Raw genomic sequence first — 24,875 nt, 5'->3', positions numbered from 1 at the left:
CACTATCTAGTTCCAGAACTTCACAGGATCACCACTATATAGTTCCAGAACTTTTTCATCACCCCATTTGGAAACCCCTTCCCCATTAAAGGGTCACACCCCATGCCCACCTTCTTCTAGCCCCTTATCTACTTTCTGTCTCTATGAAGTCACCTAGATATTTCATATAAATGGAACCAAACCTAATTATTTTCTTAGTAGGCTAATTTGCAGATAACAATTAACATCTCACGTTTACAGGAATCTAGTCTGAATTAATACTAAGCTTCAGTGTGCCTGGGTGGTTCAGTTGGTTAAGCTCTGCCTTTGGCTCAGGTCCTGGGATTGAGCTCCACATTGGGCTCCCTGCTCGGCGGGGAATCTGCTTCTCCCTCTCCCCCTGCTTGTGTTCTTATTATCTCTCACTCAGTTGCTCACTCTCACGTAAATCAATGAAATTAAAAAAAAACACAACTTAGTTTCAATAGTGTTAAAACAAATTCTGCTCATGTTTATATTTTCATAAATTATATTATTATACAGTATTCCCATTAACGCAGATTTATAATTATTATTTTATGCATTTGTCTTTTAAATCACACACACAAAAAAGGAGTTAAAAACCCAAAATATGAGATGCCTGGGTGGCTCAGAGGTTGAGCATCTGCCTTTGGCTCAGGGCGAGATCCCAGGTCTGGGGATTGAGTCTTACATCAGGCTCCCTGCGAAGAGCCTGCTTCTCCTTCTGCCTATGTCTCTGCCTCTCTCTCTCTCTGTGTCTCATGAATAAATATTTTTAAAAAGACAAAATGCAATCACACTGGCTTTTATTTACCTGTGTTGTTATGTTTACTGGTGTCATCTGTTCATACAGATTCAAGTTACTATCTAGTTTCCTTTCATTTCAGCCTTTAAGGACTTGCAATAGCACCCCCCCCCCTTTTTGGTAGGGTTGGTCTACTAGCAACAAACTCCCTACTTTCACAGTTCTTTGTCTTAGTTTTTGACAGTTGGATTATAATGTATCTCAGGGTAGATATCTGGAAATTTATCCTAGTGTAGATTGACATATTTCATTAATTTATTTGCAAAGTTCTCAGTCATTGTTTCTTCAAATACTACTCTCTTCTCTTTCTCCTTGCCTTCTAGGATTCCTATCATACATATGTTGGTACACTTAATGTCACAAAGGTATCTTAAACTCTGTTCAATTTTCTTCTTTTTCTCTGTTTCTCACATTGGAGAATATTAATTGACCTATCTTCAAGTTCATGGATTCTTTTTTACTGACTGTTCAAATTGGCTGTTAGACCACTTTGGTGAAATTCTCCTTTTGGCTATTGTACTTTTCAGTTTCAGTTTTCACTTGAAAGTTTTCTGAAATTTCTCTTGGTTGATATTTTCCCATGTTTCCTTTGAGTTCTTTGCCTATGGTTCCTTTTAGGCCACTGAATATACTTAAGATAACGGATTTAAAGTCTATAGTATAATGTCTGAGCTTTCTCAAGGATAGTCCCTATTCCTTTTTTTCCTGTGAAATGGCACATTCTTTATTCTAGGAAAGCAAAATTTGTTGTTGAAAACTTGACATTTTGTGTATTATAATATGGTAACTCTGGAAGCCATATTCTCCCTCTCCTCAGGGTTTGCTGCTGCTGCTTGTGTGAGTTATAATTATTTCTTCAGTGACTTTCCTAAATTATTTTTGTAAATACTGTATGCTTTGTCAAGCAAGATCACTCAAGTCTCTGTTCCATTACCTGAGTGGTCACCTAGTGATTTGACTGAGATTTCCCTAAATTCCTGGAGCCAAAGATGTATATGTGGGAATACTCTCCAGGTCTTTACAGGTTGGCTCTGTGTTGGGGATTCTTTCAATGCTTAGCCATTGTTTAAGAATCCGCCTTTGCCTTCACTTCTTTCTTGCACAGAAGCTAAAAGGTAGCCAGAGGTGAAAGTTTAGGGTCTGCTAAGGTTCTTCTAGGTATTTGTCCAGCTCTGGACATGAAAGGTCTTCCAGATTCCTCAGTGTATGATGGAGCACTTCAAAGTCCTTGTTCTCACTATCTCCAGCTACAGGCTCTTCATTTTCCAGGCTTTTGGGTTTATTTGCTGCTTGTCTCAGGCTGCTGTGGCTAGTACATTTACCTTTAAATGCTTTTGGCAAATGCCACTTGGGAGGCCACCCCAGGTCTCAAGCAAGCTGATTCCTCATTGATCAGACAAGTCAATGCCCACATACATATTCTCCAAGAACAAGGTCTGCACTGCTCACTCTGGTACAAGCAAGCTGTACCAGAAATGGGAGACACAATCTTTATGGCTGTCATTGTGCTGAGGAGTGGGGAAATTGTCATCAAGTAACACCACAACCTTATTTTACCAAATTTCAGCATCTTCTTTCTTCTTTAAACACTCCTCTGGTTGTTTTAAGTCTTTGCTTAGATTCCAGAGATCTGAAAAAGTTGATTGATGATTTTGCCAACTTACCAACTGTCTACTGGAGAGGTGTAGTTTTGGAGTTAACCTACTCTGCCATTTGCTCTCTCTTTGTACTTTTTGACCTTGGAAGACTTGAAAAGTGAATTATGCTGAAGAATATCCCTCAATTTAAATTAGGCTGAAGCTTTCTCGTAATTACATTCATATCTATTATAAGCTATGAATTCATATTGGTATCCTTAATTTCATTCAAATACTGTGGGGTACAACATAGTCTTATCCCTTACATACATGTTATTCCCCTCTCCAACAAGGAGAAAACTGGTTCCCATTATCCTCAATATATTTACTCATTTGCTTAAGCTGAGAATATACAGAGTAATTTCACAATTGTTAATCATGTCATCTAGACTTCAATATGTTTTAAGTAAAATCTATTTTCAGTAAAATGCACAAATCTAATATACAAAATAATGAGGCTTATAAGTGTGTATATATATATATATATATATATATATATATATCCCACATCCCCATGAAGACATAGAACATTTCCACTGGAAACATTTCCATTGTTTCTTTTATGCTCCTCTACAGTTAATTCTAAATGTATTTTTATACCATTGATTGGTTCTACCTCTTTTGGAAGTTCCTTATAAATGGTATCACCAGTATATACTCTTAGGTGTACAGCTTCTTTAGCTCAGCACAATGTTGAGGAGAATCATTCATACTGTATTTTTCAGTAATTCATTCATTTTCATTGCAGAGAAGTATACTACTCTCAATAAAAGTGAAATAATTATAACTTTTATATAATCATAATGCACACATATTATTCATTCCTTAATGTATAACACAGGTGTTTTGAGTTTTTGGCTGTTTTGACTTGCCTCAAAGTTGCTGTACCTTTTTTACTCACATCATCAATGTATGAGAGTTCCAGTCACTCCACATCATTGCCAACATTTATGTTGCCAGTCTTTTTAATTTTAGCCATTTGAGTGGGTAGGTAGTGTCACCTCATTGTGGTTCTGTTATACATTTCCTTGCTGGCCAATCTTACTGAGCACTATTTATTGGAAATTACATATTTGCAAAATCCAAGTCTTTTGCCCATTTTTAATTGGGTTCTTTTTCTTTTTTTTAAATTACTAATTATCATATGTCCTGGGTATAAGACTCTTTTCATGGAGTCTGACCTGGGTAGCCTAGTGAATCTTGCCTGCTGTTCTGCATGTTCTTATGTAGACCTCGTTTCCTTATGGAATGAATCAGGGTTGGTCTGTATGACCAACAAAAGATAGCTTAAGTCATAATGTGTGACTTCTGAGTCTGTCATAAAAGGTACATTGCTCTGTTGGAGGGAAGCTAGTTGTCATTTGAACAGAGGCAGGACTATGGAGAGCCTACAGGGAGAGGATCTGAGGCCTCCCAACAAGAGTCAGTAGAAGATATTTTAGTGAGCCACCTTCAAAATGAATTTTCCATCCTCAGCCAAGCCAGATGGCTAAGGCTTTAGTGAACCTCTGACTGCAACCTCATAAAAAAAAGTCTGAGTCAGAACCATCTAGACAAATTGCTACCAAATTCCTTATTCACAGAAAATTTAAGTGACAAGAAATTATTATTGTTTTAAGCCACTAAGCTTTGGATTTGTTACTTAGCAACAGATAACAAATATAGTCAGATACATGTATTAAAAATATTTTCTGCTTGTTTGTGGCTTATAATTTCTATTTTATGTTAACAATGAAAAGTTTTACATTTTCATGAAGTCTAATTGATTTTTTCCTTTATGGTTATTGTTTTTTATATGCTAATAATTTTTTGCCTCTCTTTAGTCCATAAAAATAGTCTCATATTTGCTTTTAGAAGCCTTATCATAGATTTTATATTTAGGTCTATGATCTATTCCAAGTAAATTGTATGTATAGTGAGGAAAGGGGTAAGGTTTATTTTTTTTTTAAATATAGATAAATTTGTTGAAAACAAATGATTCCTTTCCCCATTTAACTATTTTGGCACTTTTGTTAAAAATTAGTTTACCAATTTACCAAAAGTGTGGCTACTTTTTCTATATTTTCTGATTTGAGTTAGGCCATTTTCTTTTGAAGGTCTTTTGATTACTTACAAAATGTCTGTTTTCCAAAGTACAAATAAACATGAAATTATCTGAATGGTTGAAAAGGTAGCTTAAGATTGCACATGAAATGCATTTGAGGTCATGGTTTAGGCTTAGCCTCCTTCACTATTCCATAATGTAAAGTGTGTGGAGATAATAAAGATGTCAACGAACATACCTTCAATTGTATATTGATTAAGAATTACTACTGGAACATATCTCCAGAGGGACTATATAGTAACACCTTACAATGCTATTTTAGTTAGTGTGATTTTTCTCCAGGAAGGCATCTCTCTACTGCCTTACATGGAATATGTCCATGTTTGCAACCCTCAGTCCTCTCAAAGAGAAAATATTTCTATTAGTGCAGCTATATATGAGATCTCTGCTGAATTGAGTAGAATGATAGGAAAGAGAAGCCAAAGAAGGCCAACGTGCTCCATATAAGAAAAAGTTGAAGACATCTGAAAGATACAGAAGGAAAAAGGACCTTAGAAAGGTGAACAAAAAAAGGAGGGGACATGACAAGGATAGAAAGTATCAAAGTCAGGAAAAACAGGAAAGAGAAAGCATGTATGCACATATGTATACATGTGTTTAAGAGAAAAGAACAGAGAATGTGTATGTTTTGCAATGGCTCCTTAAAAATGAGAATGATGCTCAAAGAGGATTTTTAAATTAACCATACTATACAGTATACTCTGTGCAATGTAATCTTCTAATTCTTTCTTAAAGGTCTACATTGTCCTTCCATGCTTCTGGAGTTGTGGTAGGGATAGCAGGAGAGAGAGAGAGGGAAGTCATGTGTATGTTTTCCAAGGCACCAACTTGTCAAAGAGTGGTACAGGTGCATTTAAGATTCACCTAATTATTAACCCTAAGAATTTATAAGTGGGTTGAGTATCCACAACCCCAAAGATGATTCTTAAAAAATTCATGACATTAATCAAATATACCAAAACTGTCATAAAACTATCAAATTTGGTTTCGAATTTTTTTTAAAGCTAGGAGAAGAATCAAATAAATACATCAAAATTTGAGAGGAAATGAGAGTTACTACAAAACCAATTTTTAGACATTTGGTTTTATATGACTATTTCTTAGCTGGCCTTTATAAATCAAAGGCCTGATTCTACCATAAATAATATCCTCAAACCAACTAGCCATGGCACATAGGGAACTGTGAAAATATAGATATTTGAGTTTGATATTGATAAAATTTTGAGAGTCCCAAAGTATGATGAAAATGGAAACATCTAGATTCAAGGAAGGAAAGGGAAGGGAAGATTTTTCATTATTTTTTCTTACCCCCAGATCTTATCAATGTTTAATCCTGCAAACTGAGAATGTCAAGTTAAATGTTTCTTCACTTAATATTTTGAATAATGTTGAATCCTTGACTAAGTTTTAAGTCATTCTTTTCCCCTAAGCAAATATCATTTGTATACTTCAGGGATGAAATGGGGGCACATTCCAAGGAAAACATAATTTTCCTTAGCAGATTGGTAATAATGTTCACTTTCTCTATCTCAGAGGTAGTTATTTATATCTTTTGTTACTAATGAAATTTATATCATACTAATGAATATTTATAATGTATTTTTACTAGGAAAATCTATCATAAAGATTTGTATTTAATTCAACGAAAGTAATACATTCAATGTAGAAAATAAACATCAAATCAAAAGGAAGAAATTTCTGTATATAAAAGTCAAAAGAAATAGAATATAGGGGCACCCTGGGTGGCTCAGTGGTTTAGTGCTGTCTTCGGTCCAGGGCCTGATCCTGGGAGATCCAGGATTGAGTCCCACGTCAGGCTCCCTGCATGGAGCCTGCTTCTTCCTCTGCCTGTGTCTCTGCCTCTCTCTGTGTCTCTCATGAATAAATAAAAACTTGAAAAAAAAAGTAGAATATATTTCAAATGTATTGTAAGGCCATGTAATGTGAGAATAATATATTAAAATATAAGTTTAGCAAAAAAATTTATAGTAAGGGTCTAGGAGAAACTTATTTTCATCTTAAAGTTCACAAGGTAATATTTAGCAATACTTCAGTATATATGCTGAAAATGAACAGCAGCAAGTATTTTAAAAAGAAATAGTAACTGCTGATACCTTTCAGACCATTATGCTATTTTATTATTGTTATTTTTTAAAGTATAGTACTCAGTGTTATATTAGTTCCAGATGTACAACATAGTGCTTCAACAATCTATACATATTTAGCACTCTTAAAAGTTACATATAAAATTATAGTCCAATCACTTAAATCTCTGACATTAAGGCTGAAATGTAGAAATGCAGGTCAAATGAACAGAAAGCTTTTCTACTAAATTTACTGACAAATATTACTCCTTTTAAAGAACAAAATTACGTAAAATATTTCAAAGCACTGTGCTCACTGACTTAAATAAGGGAAATTTAACTGTTTTACTATTCATTTATATGACCTAGCTTAAGATCTTACGTTTTGAGATTGAAACCACAATTACAGACTCACTATCATAAAACATTCAAATTACTGAACTCAAGTCAAAACAAATAAATAACCTCATATGGGTCCTGTTACTGACCTCCACTGCATCATATCCTGAATCTTTTTATTTTTAGGTAAACAGAAACACTTAATTAGAAACTTAAAGCAAATCATATCCTATACATGTGTAAGTGTTATACTTCTCAGTGAGTCTAAAACTGAACTGAGCGGCTCAGTCAGTTAAATGTCCAACACTTGGATTGGCTCAGGCCATGATCTCGGGGTTGACAGATCAAGCCCCACAATGGGCTCCCTGCTCAGTGGGAAGTCTGCTTCTTCTCTCCCTGTCTCTGCCCCTCACTCTGCTTATGCACATACATAGTCTCTCTCTAAAATAAATAAGTCTTGGGCAGCCCACGTGGCTCAGCGGTTTAGTGCTGCCCTTGGCCCAAGGTGTGATCCTGGAGACCCGGGATTGAGTCCCACGTTGGGCTCCCTGCATGGAGCCTGCTTCTCCCTCTGCCTGAGTCTCTGCCTCTTTCTCTCTGTGTGTCTCTTATGAATAAATAAATAAATAAAATCTTTAAAAAAAAACTGTTTTACCAGGATGGTTTTGTTGCTAAAGCATCTATGCTATGGTTTCTGACAAATCATATAAACTTACATAACACTGCCAAAGTTGCTGGTGCCATTAGGAGCCTTAGGACTGGGAATTCCAGTCATGATTCTAATTCATTTAATACTCACTGTGCTCAATGAACTTTAACAGGGTTGATAAACATAGGGCCAGTCATTTTGCCTTTGAGGACTAACTAGATGAAGCCAAAGAGAAAATCATATCTAGGAGTTTAATCTCATTATTTATTCTAATTAATATCCACTTCTCAAATTCTATAGTTCAAAATAAACTTTCTATCAAATAGTAGTTGATGGACTATGGCAGCAAAATAGGTGCTAATATATTATCTAGAATCTCAAATCTTCTCTGGTTTATAGAAAAATCTGATAAAGAACATAGCTTTACTATTTAAATTAAGATGTCATCCTTTATGAGACTAAGATAATTGGATTGCTTTAATATTAACATTTCCCCAGATGACTGATATACATTTCAAAGTCTAACTAAATCCCTTAAGAAATATTTGAGGTTGTCTTCAAAAGCAAAAGTAATGATAATAATATGCTTCTTTCAGAAAATGCAATTTTGGCCTATCATTTCCAAATAATGAACAATATTTCTACCTAAGGTTGGGGTTAGGGCACGGAGGGGAAGAGTGTTAGAGAAAATTCAGCAATTTTCCCATGCAATTAATGCTTCATACTTCATTATTTAGTTGGTGCATAGATGCCAAAGCCTTGGTAAGATATCCATCTTAAACAATCACAGTATTCCCAATCAAACAGAAAATGTTGCACAGTTAAAATACATATTCTTCTTTCCCCGTCTCATACCTGAACTTGCAAAAAGGTAGAATTTGAGGATATGTCAGATAAAAGTAAATTGAGAAGTTTCTAATTTAAAGTAGTGTAGGACTTCTCCTGACTCAGAGTTTGCAACCTTTTTGAAGGTAACAGAGCATCTGAGGTAGACAAACAGAAATGACTGTGCAACAAACTGTGGAAGGTGAATGCTTAAGATACTATAAATTTCACGCTGCCAGAAAGCCATTCTCTTTTCAGTCCCAATTCTAACCACTTTAGCTCTGAGAATAACTCCAAATACTTATCATGCAAATGTTTTCCTAGTTCGTTAACTAGATGGTTATAGAGAAAATGGACACAAATGAAGATACTTTAAAAAAGAGTGGAAGATTTGATTCAAGCAATGATAAAAATTTGAAAGTCTTCTGGAATAACATTCACTTCAAGGAAGTGATACAACATTATTGAAGGGATTTAAGTCTTTAGTATCTGATGAGGTATTATCAAAACCCTAGAAGGGGAAAACTGTCAACTCTATTTCTTACCACATTATGCCTGAATACTCACTTCGAAGCAGCCCTTGGTGGGAGAGTCTATGCTGTACAATTATTGGTTTGCTACCTAAAGAATTTAATTTTGAACTTTGGCCATTCAAATCAATCAGTGCTGAAAAGAAGTGTCATGGGCTCAGCAGTAGTCTTGGTTTCAGTCACATGGCTTATAAAAGGCTTCCCTGTTACTTCATGGAAAAGCCACCTCACATACAAATTTTGAAAAGTTAGTCAATATAGCATTTCACTGTATCCCATTTGGAAAAAAATATTAAAAGAAAAAGATCACATCATAAAAACTGAGAGTTTCACTCTGAGGATCACCAACCATTCCACACTGTGCTAACAACAACTACTATCTCCCAGGAAGCCCTTTAGATGAAGAATTTTTAAATAATTTTGAACTCTAACTCTTAAAGGTATCCTTTGAACACCACTGACAGTTAAAGATATATCAAAAATTTTAAAGTTATACTTTGCATATTTCATGCCAAGCACTGTGCTAAGCATTTGAATTATACGCCTCTTTGAGGAGTATAATTCACTGCAGTCCTATGAGGTAGTAATACCACTATCTGTACTTTACAGATGAGAAAACTGAAGTTCAGAGAAATTAAATAAATAGCCCAGGTAACAATGCTATAAAATGGCAGAACAGGTCATGGTTTGACTCCAGAACCATGATATGTTGTTATATTGTATAAATGCAGAGAAATTACTTGCAACTTCTGAAATTGTTAATGGGGATTGAATATTTTCAGGGCAAAACAAGAGTTAAACTATTCTTAAATATTAATCCTGGGGCTTAGCTTATATCAGCTCAGTTATCTTGAAGAGGAAAGTATAGCTAACAATGTAGGTGCACAATGTACTTTTATGCCTTGACTTGTTCATAGGCATACTTCCATCATTTTGAAAATGAGTATCACTTCAAGAATGTAATGGTTCTTTAATCCTCTTCTTAATTAATAAATGTTAGACTAACCTGTAATTGGAAAAGTTTTTAAGTTTGGAACTTTAAAATATGCATCATGGCAAAGACAAATATGCAAAGCAAAAGCTATTCTCACACATTCTCTGTAACCAAAGATTATCAATAGATGTTTAGGCTAAGACCATTTTTACTGGAACAGAAGAAATAAAATGTTTTGAGTATCTTTCACTTTGTGTAATTTCAAAACATGTTAGAGTATTTGTGCTAAAATAATGAGAAAAAGGAAGTTATTTGGAACCGAGTCTTCTCATGTCAAAATGAACTTCAAATCTTGTATCATTATGGAAAAGTGAAATATGAAGGTGTAAGAAACAATGTTTAATCATGTTTATGCTTTCAAATCAACAATGATAGATCAAATGGGTTCAGCTGACCCTAAGTTCAAACAAAACAGAATCTAAAATAAAAGTGTATCTAAAGACATTTAAGAGGTGTCTGAATATTTGAGGCAACCAAGTAAACTACACCCTCCTTGGGAGCACTTAATGATTACATTATCATTTCTTTTTTCAACCTGAATAATCAAGCACATGAATTAAATTGACATACTTTAGTAGTGGTGGAACTCAGAGACTGGAAAGAGACATTATGGATACTCCTCACAGCAATATAATTAAGTATTTCACACCATTCATAAGCTGCATCTGAACAGTTCTATGCTACCAGAAAAACAAAATGATTTCAGCCTTTCCACAGGCAATAGGAACTTAGCATGCAAAGGACAAATCCCTGTCAAGAAAGCAAGCAAGAAAGCCCTCTTCTATAAAGTAACTGCTCATTGACCTTTGGAAGCTTAAAGCATTTATACTAGTGTCACCAAAATGAGTGATATTTATAGTGATATAAACAATCTCCCACTAGCTAGTCTGTGAAAATAAAGTTTATTATTTTCAACAAAAAGCTTATTAAGATATCCTTAATAATATACTAAAACTTGATTCTGAACCCTTACTCAGCAAAGGATATCACCTTTGATAGTGGAAGTTTAAAGAAGACTGGTGCTCTTTTGTCAACCATGATGGCTGACTACCCAATGCTGCGGTTTCCAAAGACTTCTAAGCACTTAATCAATTCCCACCTCTATTTCTCTTCTCATTCTCTAAAGGGACAACTATGTGAGGCAAGTAATTTTAAATTTTCAAGCCTTAAACCATACAATTATCAAAGGAAAGAGTTTTTAGATGCCTCCTACAAACTGTCCTGCCACAATTATAGAAGTGGAAGTAGCTTTCCTCAATCACAGGTGTTAAATATCTTATCTGATTTACTCTCCTTAGCATTATGCATATAGCTGTGCCATGGCTGTTCTAAAACAGATTTTCCAGGCTTAGAAACATTGATACTGAGATTATCAATAAATTATTTTGGCATAATTATTAAAGTATTTGTTGGTCTGTTTCAAAATGTAGTTAAATGCAGAAGATAATCAACTGCACCAGGAACAGGATAATTGGTTTGGTAAGTAGACTACTAAAAATAGTCCATTTTTTTAAAAAAAGGAAGCACAGGAAAAATGTTATATAAAAATAAAGAACACATTGTGATCTCGTTATAGCATTGAATTATTTTAAAATAAGAGATATGGTAATTTAGTTTATGTTTCTATTAGCAATACAGGAATAATGTCTTTTTTTAAATGAATAAATTTAAAAAATTTATAAATTATAATTAAAGAGTCTAAGTCTTCAAAGATCAATTTAAATAGTACTTCTTAGGTTAGTCCTTGAAATTCTCCTTTGCCAGATTACAAACTATATATTCTCGTTCATGATTTTCCAAGTTAAAGTTGTTGATTAGCTCAAAAAAGCAAAATAATGAAGTCTTTCTAAATGTTCCAGTTGTTTCCTGTTATGCCAATTTTTTTTAACAGAGCGCAACTAAGCTTATCCGTATTTATCATGTTAAGAAATTTCAAAAGAAAAAAGATTAATTTTCACTTGAAATTACTGTTGCCTCACCATTCCTGTTACAGTTTAACTAGGAACATGACATCCCGACTAAGACTAGTTAAACCCAATTTAACCGAGTATCCCTTATACAACAGAGTGGTAACGGTTTCTTGATCTTTTCTGTGACACATAAAGTTAAAACTTCTTTTTAAATCATGCTACATATTATATTTTCAAGTACCAGTGCAGTGTTGGAATTGTCATATTAAAGATAAAATATGTTAATTTAAAGTGACAGAAATTGAATCATTCTGAAAGGCACAGGGGAAGGACACGAGCATGCACTGAACCTTTGTCCCTGAAGCATTACTATGGATTTTGGAACATTAATTATTTTAAAGCACATGCTGCTGAGTCGGTACCTGCCAGAAATCCTGATCAGAAGATGAGAAAAAGAAAAAAAATGGACATTGTTTGATTACATGAAAACTCCAAAATCAAACATACATATAACAAAGTATTATAACATATAAGGACTAATTTAGATCTGTAACAAAATCACTAAACACCCGGAAACAGGAAGTGAGGAATACACAGAAATGTTTTATATATTATCTGCTAGGTACAATAAAACAAAAACTCCAATATCTCAATTCCTAACCTCCCCCAAATTAAACACACAATTGTATAAAAACTTCATAATACTATAAACACACATACACACATGAATAATAATCTGTAATCTGTTTCTTAAAGAAAAGGGAAAGCAAACATTTCATTTTTGTCATGAGAGGTCAAAGCATTTCTTTAATTAAGGTTTCCTACTAGGATGTCTCACAGATATAATATTTTTAAAACTCATGGCAAATTTGTTGCTTTACCACCCATAATAAAATACAGGCAACCAAACTCAGATGAGTTTAAAGGGTTGGTAACTACTCTAAGAAAGAGTTCAGAATGACTACTTAGAAACAGGTCTCCTGCAAAATGATGTTGCACAAATAATTAGTATTCATATTCATGATAAAAATCATAGGGGATGGCATTTGATGAAGCAGTGTAGCTTAGCTGATTTAGCTGGGTAGAGCACTCCAAAATATCTTCATTTATCAAATGGGTTTAAAGGTATTTTTTTCAACAAATAAACTTCACTGGATGTGAAATACAATTCAACCCAAACTTACCATACTTCTCAAAACAAGCTTAGCAGCATGATAAAAGTTCTTGACTGAGAAATATATGCTATTAGCAATTTACAAACCAAAGGCTCGGTTTGATGTGATAGAGACCCAGAGTATTTTACAACACGGGGGTGAGATGAATCACTGTGAACAAAGGACAGCTCAGATATGAGAAAACAAATCAGAGATCTCTTCAGCTCATGGACTATTTAATCCTAGTCAATTGCTCCATATAGAGAACCCAAGGAAATTTTTATACTGATATAACTGGCATGGAGAGAGCAATTAGGCAGAGGAGATGCTATTATGCAGTATTTCAAACAAACCAAGAGGATAATATATATGATAGCAGCTAACTCCTTTTATAAATTGAGTTATCAACTCAAAGTCATGGAAAGTAGCTATAATTTGTAGAGCCAGATATTTTACCACATTGTCATGATTTTATTGAGAAGGTAACTGATATCTTAAATGGTCTCTTGCCCAAGGTTACCTATTAAGTATGAGGCAGAGCCCATATATGAATATAGGATTGTCATATCCAAAGTTACACTCTTTTCATTCTGTGCTATTACATACTAAGAAGTACAGCAATCCATAATATATTTTTCATACTCAAGTTCAGCATACTTATAATATCGACTAATTATTTACACATAGTTGTCAAATACTTAAGATGTTCAAGATGGAAATCCCTTGGAAAATATTTCAGACACAGAAGCCAGATTTTCTTAGGGATGTGGTGTGTTATAAAAGAACTAAATTTGCTAATTTGTAAGAAGAGAGAAAACTGAGAAAATGGCTTAAAAATTATTTAGAGAACTTTGGATGGGAAAGAACAAAGATGAACAAATAGACTAAAAGTAAAACATAAAACTGCAACAGGTGTCAAAGGATTTCTTGAAATGCTGAATCAGAGTGTTGAGTTCCTTGGTAATGCAATTATGATCTAAACTACATTTGTTTGTTTAAAGACTAACTATAATAAGAGGTCCTATTAAAATGATGCTACATTTAACACAAAACCAATCAATATTTGAGAGCAAGTTTACTTTTAACAGAAACATTATCTACTCTAGTATCTAGATGACAATGAGCCAAGATCTAATTTTTCAAATATAGACGACAGTGCACACTTTAAGAGATCATTTCAATAAAAAGAAAAGACACAGCATTTTTCAAAATGCCTGCTCATGTTCGTGGCATATGAGAAAATAATGGAGCAAATAAAAATGAAGTTGAAATTCTGATTCCTAAATTTAAGTGTTAAAATTTGTATATTCTTTATATTTTCTTCCTTTAAAAATACTATGTAGTTTCTCAGGTTAATAGGAATTTCTAGCTGTACTTTATCAAAGCAGAAAAAATTAACTTCAACATGCTTAGCAAAAAGAATGTGAAATATCAAGGATTTTATTTTGTTTGTTTTTTGTGGGGTTTTTGCACAAATGGCAGCAAGGTATTAAAATAAAATAACTACTTGACAAGAGAAATTTCTATTTACAAATAGATCATACAGACAAATCATTTAGATATATGAATAAGATACCACAGTGCTTAAGATGGTAGAGTGTGAAGTCAGATTACAAACTTGGAATCATGCCTCTTGCACTTACTACCTACATGATCTTATGTCAAAAAAATAATAAAGTTAATTTTTATGTATTTTCTTATGTGTAAAATGATGAATAAAGTAGTAAGCTATCTAAAAGTGTGGCTGTGTGGATTAAATGAGTTATATGTAAGCACTTAAAACAATGTGTAGGGGTGCCTGTCTGACTCAGTCCATAGACTATGCAACTCTTGATCTTGGGGTCGTGAGTTCAAGCCCCACACTGCACATGGAACCAAAATCAAAAAACAAAATAGAGTGTGGTATGTAATAAACACTCAAAAGGCTTCAATATTCTTCTTTGTCAAATAGTTATTATTGGTAATAATTCCTGCAAGAGACAAAGAGAGCTAAGTATTTTTCATTTAGAAAGTTTACTTTAAATCGCAAAAATAAACCACCGACAACCAATGAGTGAATATGTTAATGTGGTTTTTTTAAAAGGACTAAATCTTCAGCCCTAAAATATGTGAATATAAAATATTTGTGGAGAACTTCAGGCTTCCAAGAATTACAGGTTCTCTGTTGTCTGAAAGTTTGCTTTATACCATTCCTGTCCTATGAAAGCCTATGCCTGTATCTGTTTTTAGTAACAGAGAAAAATCCAAAGAGGATTTTTGCTTTTATGAAAATGGTAATAGCTTCTTTGCTTTATGCTGTTTCAGCTTAATGAAACCTTCCATGGGAATGCTCTACTTTTAGTGGGGGAAATCTGTGCATTCTCTTGCAATCTGCTATACTTTTTTCAAAGCAAAAATTTCCCTATTATAAAAGAAAGACAACACAGGTGATATATTCTACTGTAAAGAAGGGACTCGTAGGGCAAATAAAAACATAAAAACAGGGCAGCCTGGGTGGGTCAGCAGTTTAGCGCCACCTTCAGCCCAGGGTGTGTGATCCTGGAGACCTGGGATCGAGTCCCACGTCAGGCTCCCTGCATGGAGGCTGCTTCTCTCTCTGCCTGTGTCTCTGCCTCTCTCTCTCCTCTCTGTGTTTCTCATGAGTAAATAAAATCTTTAAAAAAACTAAAAACATGGCATAAAAATTTACAATTGTCTATATATTTGTATCTATTAACAGAAAAATCTGAAACAATATATCCATTCACCAAGAAATTAGACTTGAGTAGTTTTCAAGTCTTTGGAAGCCAAAAGAAAGAATGAAAAATGTGCCGAGTGAAAGCTGCAGAGTTCATAACATCATAATCTGCTATATAAATATGTGCAAAATTAAAATAGTTCAAATAAATGTGAAAATTCATCAAACTCTTGTCCCATGTGATTTCAGTCTCTCTTCTCTCCTAATTTACATTTCCTTGATCTACAATACATTTCCTTTTTTTTTTTTCATTTTGTTTTTTTTTTTTTACAATACATTTCACTCATAGAACACAGGCAAACCCTTACATAATTTACTATGAATGTCAAGAAGTAATACTGTACTTGTCCTTATTCTGGACTAAGATCTTATCTATGATATGAAGTTAATAAACAGCTCAAAGTACTAAGAGTATTTGTTATAGGGGAAAATGTGCTCACATTCCTCTTGGGGAACCAAGACTTCCCCCTAAGGAGAATAGCTTTTTAAAGCTCATTTATCAAAATTTTTAAAGAACTTTTTTTACCTAGTAAGCATTAAAAGCATTTGGTTATAGTAAAGCTTTGATCTTTATGGCTCCCATCTTTTTTTCCTAATGATATTTTTTTCTGTTACAATCACTGTAATCAGTACTTTTCTTTCTAGGCTTTGACCATACTTTTACCTCTTTCACCTGAATGTGGACAATGTCTTTTTGTTGTTGTTGTTATTGACAATGTGATTTTAATTTGATATAAAAATATTTTCTCTGTTCCATGTGAACAAATATTCTTGTAGGTATCATAAAAGAGATAGGAATAAAACACACATTAACTCTTTCTTCCAAACTGGAGAGATTCTAAGGGAACAGTAAATATAAATAATGAAAACACAGTCCAGAGCAGAGGCATGCTTTCTGAAATATCCAGGGAGTGGCTCAGGGTAAAGGGAATTTGATAAGGAAAAAAGAATTTTAAAAATCTATCTTCTGGGGATCCCTGGGTGGCGCAGTGGTTTAGCGCCGGTCTTTGGCCCAGGGCGCGATCCTGGAGACCCGGGATCGAATCCCATGTCGGGCTCCCGGTGCATGGAGCCTGCTTCTCCCTCTGCCTGTGTCTCTGCCACTCTCTCTCTCTCTGTGACTGTCATAAATAAATAAAAATAATAATAATAATAATAAAAATCTATCTTCTGAAAAAGAAATACATGGTGGAATAATAACAATGAACAATTTAGTTTCAATGGGCAATTCATTGTTACTTGAAAAAGATTATGAACTTTATAAACTTTTTAGAAGCGAGAAGAGGATTATGTCAAAACTCTGGAATACAGGTATTCTTGATTAAGAAACAATTTTGCCTAGACTATGCAGTTTTCTACTATAATTAAAAAAAAAATGGTGATGTTTGGTCCAGAGAGTATTGTCTATTACATACAACAGGAACAGAAAATCCAAAACAATTTCTATCTTTGATATGCTGAGGGAAAAAAGGAGGGCTAAGAGAAACAGGAAAATCAAGGGTATAACCACATGGGATAAGCCACACCAATAAATAACAGCAACTAAGTCATTAAATGAAAGAAATATTTGACGATTATGCAACATAAATGCTCCATTTAGAAATGATACTTTGTTATTACGTGATTAAAAGATTAAACCCAGAAAAAAATAGAGGTTTTCATTAAAGAAATAATCTAAACTTCATGAAGTAACTTCTTTAATAAGTCATAAGGAGAATCCATGGACATTGCAGGAGGAGGGTGCATTTTAAAAAATCTATGATATACTATGCTAAAACAAAAGTCAGAATGTATTTTGTATTATCAGTAGATACTTTTGAAATGCATAAATGATGTAAGTGCCAATAATAATGTATTTCATGACTTTTCTACAAAGGAAATTGCTACTGTAAAGGATTAGTGTACATTAACATTAGATAGAGATGGGCTCTGGAAAATTATCCTCCCCCAAATTCAAAAGCTGTTTAATCTAATTCAGTTTCACTATTAGTTGAAATAGGAATGTTACATTTACTTAAGGGCATTTTCTAGTCAAACAGAAAAGATGATAGGCACCAAAACAAGAACTATCCAATTATTTCTCAATATCAGTTGGGCCTTCTTTGCTATTTTGCATCTAGAGATCGCATGAAATTCAAACACAAATGAGAAAACACCCTAAAATGATACTATTTCTACATATGTTCTTGCTTTCAATGACAAAAAGGTTAAAGTATAGTTCAATTAGAAGACAATAAAATGAGGCAGTGTTTCCTACTGGTCAAATGATGCATCTAAGTAGATTATAACTAGTTTATCTTTCAAGTTAAAACAAGTGAGAAAAAATGACCCATTTAAAAATCAAAGCAAGCTTAAAAGGAAATTCCTCTAGGTTATTAGCTTTGGACTAAATTTCTGGCCATCTTGCATAAAATTTACTAAAATTACTACACACAAATCTGTTTTTTCAAAAGGAAAATTGTCTTTGGATTTATATACTCTGGAAACTGCTACTTAAGAATGAAAATAATCTGGGGGAACAAGAGACATGAAGATCTAAAGGAAAATTATAGGATCAACAGTTGAATAAGCGTTGATCCTTATCACAAATATCAAGTGAAGGACTTTATACACAGCAAAAATCCCTGGAAAAACTTCTAAACTGATTAAACCCTGAATGTTGTACTCCTCATTATACAAGGTTTAAAATAGCACAGACACTACTTTCTTAAACTTCATATGAAATAAAAGACTATTCATAAAGACATAAACTAGAGGTGAACTCAGATAAAAATCCTATTTAAGAAGCATAACCTTCATTCCAAATCTAGACTTCAGGATATATTTGATGGAAATTAATACAATATTTAAATGAAGTACCGGCAAAAGGACTAAATACGCATATCATAACGTGGATGAAAGGAAAATCTGTGCACTCTTTGCTAGGGGACAAGCTGGCTGGCTCAGTTCCACACCTCCTATGCATGTATGCCATTCTTCTATTCTCTTTCAGAACCTGTTCCCCTGGTACCATAAAGTCTACTTTCATATGCCTGAATTGCAGTATGACTCGTATAGTTATACTTTCAAACACTATACGTTGGGATCCCTAAATCCTGCCTTTCCTATTCCCATTTCAGAATTTTATACTTCAGAGCCCAAACATTTGCACTACAATCTGTCACAAAGTCTGCCTTCCAAACAAAGAAGTACTGGTGTTTTGGTCTCTACAGCAAGGTGCATGCTCAAATACTTCAATGTTTTATTGCAGTTTACTTTTGTTATGTTATAAAAATAAGTGGAAATAAGAAAAAAGCAAATGACACTCATTAATGATAGAATATAGAGAGCTCATAAATTGAATACAATTGAAACAAAGGTGGAACTCAAGAGTCATGCCCAAAGCTGCATTATTTTTAACATCCAGTGAACAGTTATAGATTGAAATGAAAAAATTAAAGAGCTTATATGAAACATGAGTGGACCACTAGAGATTTTATATTTGGGAGACCCCAGCGAATGGAAATTCCCCTATAACGTGTAAGTTTGCTATTCAACTTACACATATTCAACTTCTTTATGTGTTGTCAGGTTTATATACATACACATGTATAATAGAGGACAGAATTCTCATGCTACTCTGAATTCCTTCAGGGACCAAAAACTGATTTGTTAGACTGATATTGCTATAACATATTACTGACTTACTGAGTCATATCTCCAAGGAATACAGGATTGATTAGTTGATTTTTTCATGTCATCAAATGTTTATTGGTCCCCTCCTGTATGCCAGACAAATGCTGGACTCTGAGTGACACCAAGACAGATAAAACAGGGGCCTGACTTGCCAGATTCTGAAATCAGACCTTGACATGAGAGCCTGCAGTAACTCTTCACATGGTTATGGTACTTGATTATACATGAAGCAGACACCAAGGATCAAAGAGATGTGGCTATCCCAAAGCAGAGCCAGCTCTGAACCTGTCTCCTAACATTCTAGTTCAATGCTCTTTTTGATCATTTTTCTTTTAGAATATGTGACTTTAAAAGAAGATACAGATGTTAGCAATGGGCCATCTGAATGGGAAAGGTAATTGTTAGGCCGGAAGCCTTGACTGAGAGTTCTCAACTTTTAAGGGGGCCACTCACTCTTTCAACTTGTACAAAAGATCTTATTAGCATCTCTATCTTCACCTTACGAGTACACAGAGTTATGTAATGATGCAGGATTGAGGTGCTCCTGCAAGAGCAGTTTCTGCTAACCCTGACTCCACCCATTTAGACCCTCTTTGTGATCCTGCCTTTTCCAGCCACTGCATGATTTTCCTTCTGATTTCCTTCTCCTTAAGCTTTGGAGAGCCATCCCTGGCTCTCTCTTCTTTCTGATGTGCTTTCTTCCTCCTCTTTAAAATTGACCTTTTACTTTTCTTTCTGACCCTGTGTAATATTTTCTTTTTCTTTTGGTAGAAGTCAGCCTGAAAGGGAAAAACATGTTTAATGGACTGCCTTGAGATAATAAAATCTAAAGTTTCATTTTCTATACTTAAGAACAATTTATTATGTGATTTATTTGTTTTTTTTAATAAATTAATTTTTATTGGTGTTCAATTTACCAACATACAGAATAACACCCAGTGCTCATCCCGTCAAGTGTCCCCCTCAGTGCCCGTCACCCTATGTGATTTATTTGTGCATAAAGAATTGAAAGTAAAAAAAAAAAAAAGAATTGAAAGTAAGTATAATGCAAATGTATATACAAATTTGGAGTGGCCTTCATAATTATTATAAAGCACCAATAAAGATCTCTACAATTTTCTAGTTAGGACTACTGCTATATAATATCAAAGTTTGAACAAGGTCAAATAATAATTAGTGTTTTTATAAGAAATGCAAATGTAATATTGGGGGGCTTGTTAAGCTTTATGATGGCAATTGAATTAAAATGCAAATGTCAACATACACTGAGTTAGCCCTTATTATGTACAGCAGGCTACCCATGAGTGTTACCTTATATGGAAAAATGTAGAAAAACCTTCTGCTTGATTTTTTCTGTTGAAGTATCTGAAGGCATTTACAGGCCTTCCAACCTAAGAAACATCCTCTTTTGATAAGATAAACAGGCATTCAGAAATTTCTCACAAATAATTCTAGAGGAACTTTAAAATCTTCTTAGCAAATAGGATATGTACATTAAGTTTCATGGCTTGCTTACCTTTCCATCAAAGCGTTTTATTGTATATTGATCTAGACCCAAGTCTGTAAAAGAGAAAAAAAACAGTATAGTCAATGATTATAATTCAAATAAAACACGAAATGACAGCTCTCTGTCATTTCCATTCAGTTAAGTATTTAGATGGTTTAGCCACAAGATTATTCAAAGGCAATGGAAATGAAAAATGTTTCCAATTTTGGACTCAAAGTGTCAGTGCTAAAAGATCTAACCTTTGTTTTACATATGAGAAAGTGAGGCTCTTAGAAGATAAAGGAGATAAAGATTCTTATGCAAACCTGTTCAACAGTAGAGCCAAACTAAAACCCTGGACTCTTTCAAGAATGGCCTGTTTTCATTCTATCAATGTGCTATATTACTTTAAATAAGGTGAAGGATATTAGTTTAATTTGAATGCATAATATTTTTTTGGTATCAAGTTAAAGAGAGAATAGTTTAATATCAAATAAATTTTGCAACACACCTAAACAGATACAAATAGATCATCTTAATATTACCTTTTAAAGTTGGGTTAAGTAACAAATATTTCTCTGGGCATACCTGGCATCTAATTCTAAGCACTGTGAAAAATTTAAGTAATTAAGCATCCTTAAAGGCAGGGATTATTTGTCTTTGCCTGCTGCTTTATCCCAGCCTCTGGCATAGTGCTTGCTCAATAAGTACTTATAAAAAAGTTAATGAGTAAGATATAATTCCTGCCTTGAAGAGTCACAATTTAGTTAGAAAGACATATGCATATAATAATTAACACTACAAGGGAGCATATAAGTTCAATAAGGAGGCACTGTGGGAGTTTTTAGAGTGGAGAAATCAGTTTACAATTACACTTACTTTTCTTGCATAATTTCTCAGTTCTTTTCTTTTTGGTTCTCACCCATATTCATACTAGTTCAAGCCCTATCTCATTACATCCGCAGTATTAAAATGATCAGATTATCGCTGCTACCACAGGAAACTCTTTACATTTCTGCTTCTACACATTTGGTTATACATTTTCATTATCTGAACTGTGCTTCACTTCTAGAACCCTGTTCCCAACAAAATACACCACTGACTACAAAACAAAAAGGAAACAGATGGAAATTTTTTTAAAAAATCTAATTTGAAACCTCACAGATAAAAAAAAAAAAGGGATCCCTGGGTGGCGCAGCGGTTTGGCGCCTGCCTTTGGCCCAGGGCGCGATCCTGGAGACCCGGGATCGAATCCCACATCGGGCTCCCGGTGCATGGAGCCTGCTTCTCCCTCTGCCTGTGTCTCTGCCCCTCTCTCTCTCTCTGTGACTATCATAAAAAAAAAAAAAAAAAAAAAGAAACCTCACAGATATTAAAAAAAGACAGCACAGTTATAAAGGCAGAATACATGATACAGGAACAGAGAACAAGAAAGGGTTGTAGACAACTAAGACTATGTTTGCTTATCTCCTTGTATTTTTTTTTAAATTTTATTTATTTAAGTAATCTCTACACCCAACATAGGGCTTGAACTCACAACCCTAGATCAAGAGTTATATACTCCTCTGATTGGGCCAGCCAGACACCCCTATCTCATCTCATTTTTAAATACCCATTGAAAGGTTAGGATAAGGTTTCTTCCCAGGACCACTGCCAAAAAGACAACAGAATGAAAAATAGAAAATATTAAAAGAGAATTATAGAAAAATAGAGATGTAATACTAGAGGTCTAATATCATACAAGACCTTTTCTCATTCAGAAATAGGAAGGAAAAACATTTTTTTTTTAAGATTTTTATTTCTTTATTTGACAGAAAGAGAGAGAGCACAAGCAGAGGGAGCAGCCGGCAAGAGGGAGAGGGAGAAGCAGGCTCCCTGCTGAACAAAGAGCCTGAGGAAGGGCTTGATCCCACAGAGCTCAGGATCATGACCTGAGCTGAAGGCAGATGCTCAACCAACCGCCTGAGCCACCCAGGTGTCCCAGAAGGAAATTTTTTTTTTAATAAAAAAAAAAAAATAGGGAGAAAATAATCCAAAAAGTATTAGCAGAAAATTTCTCAGTGCTGAAGAGTGACACAAAGTAGGGCTTACCAAGTGTTCTAAGCAAAATGAACAAAAAATATGTACAATTCAGAATATGCTTATGAAATTACAGAATACCAAAAAATAGGAAAATCCTAAGACTTTCCAGAAAAAAAACCTTTTTAGTCCTTTTTTCTTTGGTAAAGATTTTATTTATTTATTTATTTATTAGAATACATGGAGAGAGAGAAGAGGGGCAGATACACAGGCAGAGGGAGAAGCAGGCTCCATGCAGGGAGCCTGACGTGGGACTCCATCCTGGGTTTGCAGGATCACATCCTGGGCTGAGGGTGGCGCTAAACCACTGAGCCACCCGGGCTACCCCTTCTTAGTCCTTTAATAAAAGAATGAGAATCACACTAGAATCAGGTATCTCATGAGTAAACTTGGTACATTAACTAAAGGAAACACATGCTTACTAATAATTAGAGGAGCAGTGTCCAACAAAAGTATAATATGAGCAATAAACGTGAGTTACAAATTATATATTTAAAATTTTCTAACAGTTACCTTTAAAATAATCAAAAGAAACCAGTAAAATTAATTTAATATATTTTATTTAACAAAACAGCAAGGTAGCTATCATTTCAACAAGCAATCAATATAAAAATCATGAGATATTTTACCTTTTTTTATACTAAGTTTTCAAAATCTGGCATGTATTTTACAATTATAGAACAACTCAATTCAAACTAGCCACACTTTAAATAATAAGAACTAAAAAGTTAACTCAATTTTAAAGTGATTGCTTATGTGACATGGAATGGGAGTGGGGAGAAGATACAACAGGTTTGTGTTTTCACTGAATGCTCCTTGTTATACTTTATTAAATATTTTACCATGTACATTTGTAAAAAAAAAAAAAAAGGAGGAGCATTTAAGGACAGCTTGGCACATACTAAGAATTCCTATCATTATAAGCAAATATGACATGAAGTAGGCCAAGAGATTAATATTTATAGGGTGGAAAAATGGTTATTTCATCTTGTTATATTTAGTTTTTTTTTTACCTGTCAAATGAAGCAGATGGTTGGATTAGATCAGTTCTTAACATGACTGGGGTGGAGTATGGAAAACGTGGATGGATGAAATAACTCAAGCTATTCTTATACCAGTCTTCTAGAGATTTTATCAGGTCCAATTACAAGGAGGAGTGAGAGTATGGAGAATAAAGGGGAAAACACAGCATGTGTAGTATGAAAATGATGCTTGAGTGACTCCTCTATATAACATCATTCCCTTCCATTTCTCCAACCTTTGCTCTTTGGGTCTCACCTTAGAAACACAGGACATTATGCTGTTTTCCCTAAGGTGCTTCCTATGACTCTTAAACTTTTATTCAAAGAAATTTCAAAGTCATTAAAGTCACACTACCAGTGTGATGTAAACACTATCTTACCATTATTAATGAGAAAGTTGAAGCTCAGAAAGATTAAATGCTTTCTGATTTTATCTAAAAACCTTTTAATTGTACAGTTGCCTCTTCTTGAGTCCACACCAAAAACAGTATGAACATGCAGAAATACTGTACGAATACTCAGTATAAGCCTCAGAATGAACATTTAAAGGACTTGTTTTAATTTTTAAATTTAAATTCAATTAACATACAATGTATTATTCGTTTCAGAGGTAGACTACGTTCAGTGGTTCATATATAACATCCAGTGCTCATTACATGAAGTGTCCTCCTTAAAGTCCATCAACCACTTACCTCATCTCCTCATCCCCCTCCCCTCCAGCAACCCTGAGTTTGTCTTCTATGATTAAGAGTCTCATGATTTGTTTCTCCTCTTTGATTTTATCTTGTAAAATTTTATTTTTTTAAATTTTTTCCTCTCTTCCTCTATGATCCTCTGTTTTGTTT

The 24,875-nt window shown here is 34.1% G+C and overlaps 1 protein-coding gene across 2 annotated transcripts in view; it reads right to left on the bottom strand.

Moving 5' to 3' along the window:
- MICU1 (mitochondrial calcium uptake 1) overlaps positions 1–24,875 on the bottom strand; it is a 247,358-nt gene that overhangs the window by 115,989 nt on the left and 106,494 nt on the right. For both annotated transcript variants that reach the window (XM_055325234.1, XM_055325233.1), the window contains one exon: positions 20,960–21,003. In XM_055325234.1, coding sequence (XP_055181209.1) covers positions 20,960–21,003 — 44 coding nt within the window. The remainder of the gene's footprint in view (positions 1–20,959; positions 21,004–24,875) is intronic.

This window comes from Nyctereutes procyonoides, unplaced genomic scaffold, assembly GCF_905146905.1.
Source record: "Nyctereutes procyonoides isolate TBG_1078 unplaced genomic scaffold, NYPRO_anot_genome, whole genome shotgun sequence".
NCBI classification, from domain to species: domain Eukaryota; kingdom Metazoa; phylum Chordata; class Mammalia; order Carnivora; family Canidae; genus Nyctereutes; species Nyctereutes procyonoides.
Note: the sequence above shows the minus strand (reverse complement) of the source record. Positions and strands in the feature narration are given on the sequence as shown.